Here is a 3,630-nt window from a genome sequence, read left to right as displayed (position 1 = left end):
ACAGGGGTAAGTAGTAACACGCATTTTTTACCTATATAATAGAACAATTTTATTTTTTTTTCAACTCAAACTTTTATTCAATGCTCAATGCATCATATAAGCACAGTCAGTATCCCACTGGACGTCATAGGAAGCGGCTGTGTGCATGCGCTCTGATAAGGTAAGTTTCTGGAACTTTTTTTGTTTATAAGAATTTGACTAGCGTAGATTTCAAATTATTTAGCAATTTTTGCTTAATACAAATATATTAAGCATTTATTTAGCTTGATTATTATTTACTTTAATTTGACATCAAGTAATATTTTTTTTTTTAATAACATTTTATTCAAAAAAAGTCCCTGTGGGGTAAGCTGTAACACTTTTATGGGGCTAGTTGTAACATGTTACTTTTTGTATTAGTTCTTTGAAATTACGTGGGTTGACTTACACTTCTTCTTTTTATGTTTTGCATACTTTTTTTATTAAAATTTGGTGATTCTATCTATATTTCAGAATGAGACACTACAAAAGAAAAACTGCACGTGCTACCCAAAGCCAAGATGTTTTCGAATTGGCCTCTGCTAAAGTCTTGGAAAATAAGACCAATCTACGAAATGCTGCTAAGGAGTTTAATTTATGTCGTGTATCGCTATCTAGATATTTGAAAAAGAAGAAGAATGGTAAACCTTTATCAGTGGGCTATGTCAAACCCAGATTGGTTTTTCAAGAGGAAGAAGAAGCTAAAATATCTGAGTACTTGGTTAATTGCTCCAATATTTACTTTGGATTGTTGCCTTTGGAAGTCAGAAAATTGGCATACCAGTGTGCTATTGTGATTAAAGCGAAAAACCTACCTCCGTCATGGCGTGAAAATGAATTAGCTGGATCCGATTGGTTCAAAAATTTTATGAAAAGGAATCCAAGACTGTCTATAAGGACCCCTGAAGCTACATCTCTGAGCCGCGCAACATCATTCAATAAAACCAACGTTCAAGATTTTTTTGGGAAGCTTACAGATGTTATGGATAAGTATAAATTTTCACCATCACATATATATAACATCGATGAAACTGGAGTAACGACAGTCCATAAACCAAAGAAAATTGTGGCTCCACGAGGACAAAAACAAGTAGGGGCTATTACTTCTGCGGAAAGAGGTACCCTCGTCACTCTAGCATGTGCCATTAATGCCTCAGGAAACTCCATACCGCCTATGTTTGTGTTTCCAAGGCTCAGATACACTGATATTTTTGTAAGAGGTGGACCGCCAGAATGTATTGGAGCCGGAAATTCTTCTGGATGGATGACGGAAAAAGAATTTATTTTATTTCTAGACCATTTCATCAAGTATGTCAAACCTTCGGCGCAAGAACCTGTCCTCCTATTACTTGACAACCATCATTCACATGTTAACATCGCCGTCGTGAAAAAAGCTAAGGAAAATCACGTTATCATGCTATCGTTTCCTCCCCACTGTTCACATAATCTGCAGCCGTTGGATGTTGGAGTTTACGGTCCGTTCAAAAACTACTTAAGCCGAACACAAACAGCATGGATGCATAACAACCCAGGGAAAACGATGACTATTTATGATATTCCTGGAATCGTTAAGGATTCTTTGCCATTAGCAATTAATCCTTCAAATATAATGAATGGATTTAAAGCCACATGCATATGGCCTCTGAATGCAGATATTTTTAAAGACTATCATTTTGCACCATCTTATTTTACGGATCGGCCAAATCCTGCAAGCAAGGAATCTGAAACAGATATGAACATTACTGCCCCTAGCTTGACAACAAATCTTTCTTATACAGGATCATTCGATAATTGTTCTTTAGATATAAGTGTCAGTGAAATCATAAATTCTCTGGAAAATTGTGACCCAATAACTTCAAACTTTACCAAATAGGACACTTTATTTAAAACAGATGTACGTGGAGGTATATCTGACTTTGAGCCGACTCCTGGACCTTCTGGCCTTCAAAAGATTAAAGATTTCTCTCCATCTAAAATAAGACCTTACCCGAAAGCACCACCACGAAAATTGACTAACCGCCCTCAACGAAAAAGAAAGTGCTGTGTCCTCACAGAAACGCCAGAGAAGAACGAATTACAAAACGAATATGAAGAAAAGTTAAATAAGATAAAGAAAAAACAAGAGACGAAAAATAAGAAAAGCAACGGGAAAAAGGGCAGTACCCGTGGTATGATGGTTAGTGCGTTGGACTGTCATGCAAGGGGTCTTGGGTTCAATCCCTGCCTGTGCCATCTTAATTTTAAAAAAAAATAATTTTCGCGGGTACTGCCTCTTGCGAGGAATTGACAAATCCTTCAAGAGTAATTCTTGTCATGAAAAAGTGCTTTCTCAAATTAGCCGTTCGGATTCGGCCTTAAATTGTAGATCCCTTCCATTCCTGACAACAGTACTCGCACACAGGAATGGTTAAGAGTTGTAAGTCACTAGGCCCTGGTTCACAACGGACTGTTGCGCCACCCCATTTGATTTTGAACGGGAAAAAGGGCAAGGAAAACAATAAGAGAAAGTTGGCTGAAAGACAAGGGATCAAAAAAGTAAAAAAGAAAGTTTTAAGGTCCGAATCGGAATCTGAACCTGAGGAATGGTTTTGTTTAGCTTGTGGAGAAACTTATAAAAATTCAAACGTGGAGTGGATACAATGCATTATGTGTAAGATGTGGGCACATTTAAAATGTGCAACGGGAAATAAGATCTCATTTGTGTGTCTCAATTGTAATTCCGATGATAACAACTGATTTTAGGGCTATAAGCCTAAACTTCCTTTTAATTTTAAGAAAGAATATATTTTTGTTAATTTTTGTTTTGTTTGTTAAAAATGAAGTTCCTTTTAAGTTTAAGAATGAATATGTTTTTGTTTATTTTTGTATACTTTTTTACCTAATCTTTGAGCGTGTCCGAAGTCTTTCACGCAAAATAAAACTTTATAAAATATAAAACTGGTCTTTTATTCCTCACGTTACAACTTGCCCCCAGCCTGTTACAACTAGCCCCAATCACGGGGTAAGTTGTAACACTCGTCATTTTTTTTTTTAATCGTTTCTACAAAAAGTCGTTACAGGTTTGATTACATTTTTTTTGAAATCGATATTTAAAAAGTTGTAAATTGGAATGGTATTGCTAAATTTCCTAAAAACGAAACAAGTAAGCTTTCAGAGCCAAAAAACAAAAAATTGTTACAACTAGCCCCGCGCTCCCCTATACAAAACACTCCATCACGACTTGTATGACTTTGTATGGTAAAGACATCTTACTTTTGCCTTTTACAATTTGACAAGAAACCCTTTTACAGAGAACATTGAAGGGAATTGTGCAGAAAATAAATAAATAAAAAGAGGCTGTGATGCGACCCACACTGATAACTTCCCATCCCGTCTGTCGATTTGTCTTGCTTAAAAGTTTGTCTTTATGTACTCGTATCAATTTTTACCAAATTTGCGTACTATTTTTTACGAAAAAACGGACTTTTGGAAGTGAAAATAGGTAGAAGCTATCAAATTTTTGAAATGATATTTGAGTCGAAAATCATTTTTTACCAACTTTTGTTAATTTTTTTTTCCGGTTTTTAATTTTTTGTACAAAAACTGTCAATTCGTTTTTTTTTCAAAATTTTA

At 35.4% G+C, this 3,630-nt stretch overlaps 1 protein-coding gene across 1 annotated transcript; it reads left to right on the top strand.

Annotated features, from left to right (window-relative positions):
• On the top strand, positions 1–2,171 carry LOC129941492 (uncharacterized). Its single transcript, XM_056050134.1, has 2 exons — positions 1–160; positions 493–2,171. Exons 1-2 carry the CDS (start codon positions 81–83, stop codon positions 1,889–1,891), a joined length of 1,479 nt encoding a protein of 492 aa, XP_055906109.1. The 5' UTR covers positions 1–80; the 3' UTR covers positions 1,892–2,171.
• Positions 2,172–3,630: the final 1,459 nt, after the last annotated feature.

This window comes from Eupeodes corollae, chromosome 1, assembly GCF_945859685.1.
Source record: "Eupeodes corollae chromosome 1, idEupCoro1.1, whole genome shotgun sequence".
Taxonomy (NCBI): domain Eukaryota; kingdom Metazoa; phylum Arthropoda; class Insecta; order Diptera; family Syrphidae; genus Eupeodes; species Eupeodes corollae.
Note: the sequence above shows the minus strand (reverse complement) of the source record. Positions and strands in the feature narration are given on the sequence as shown.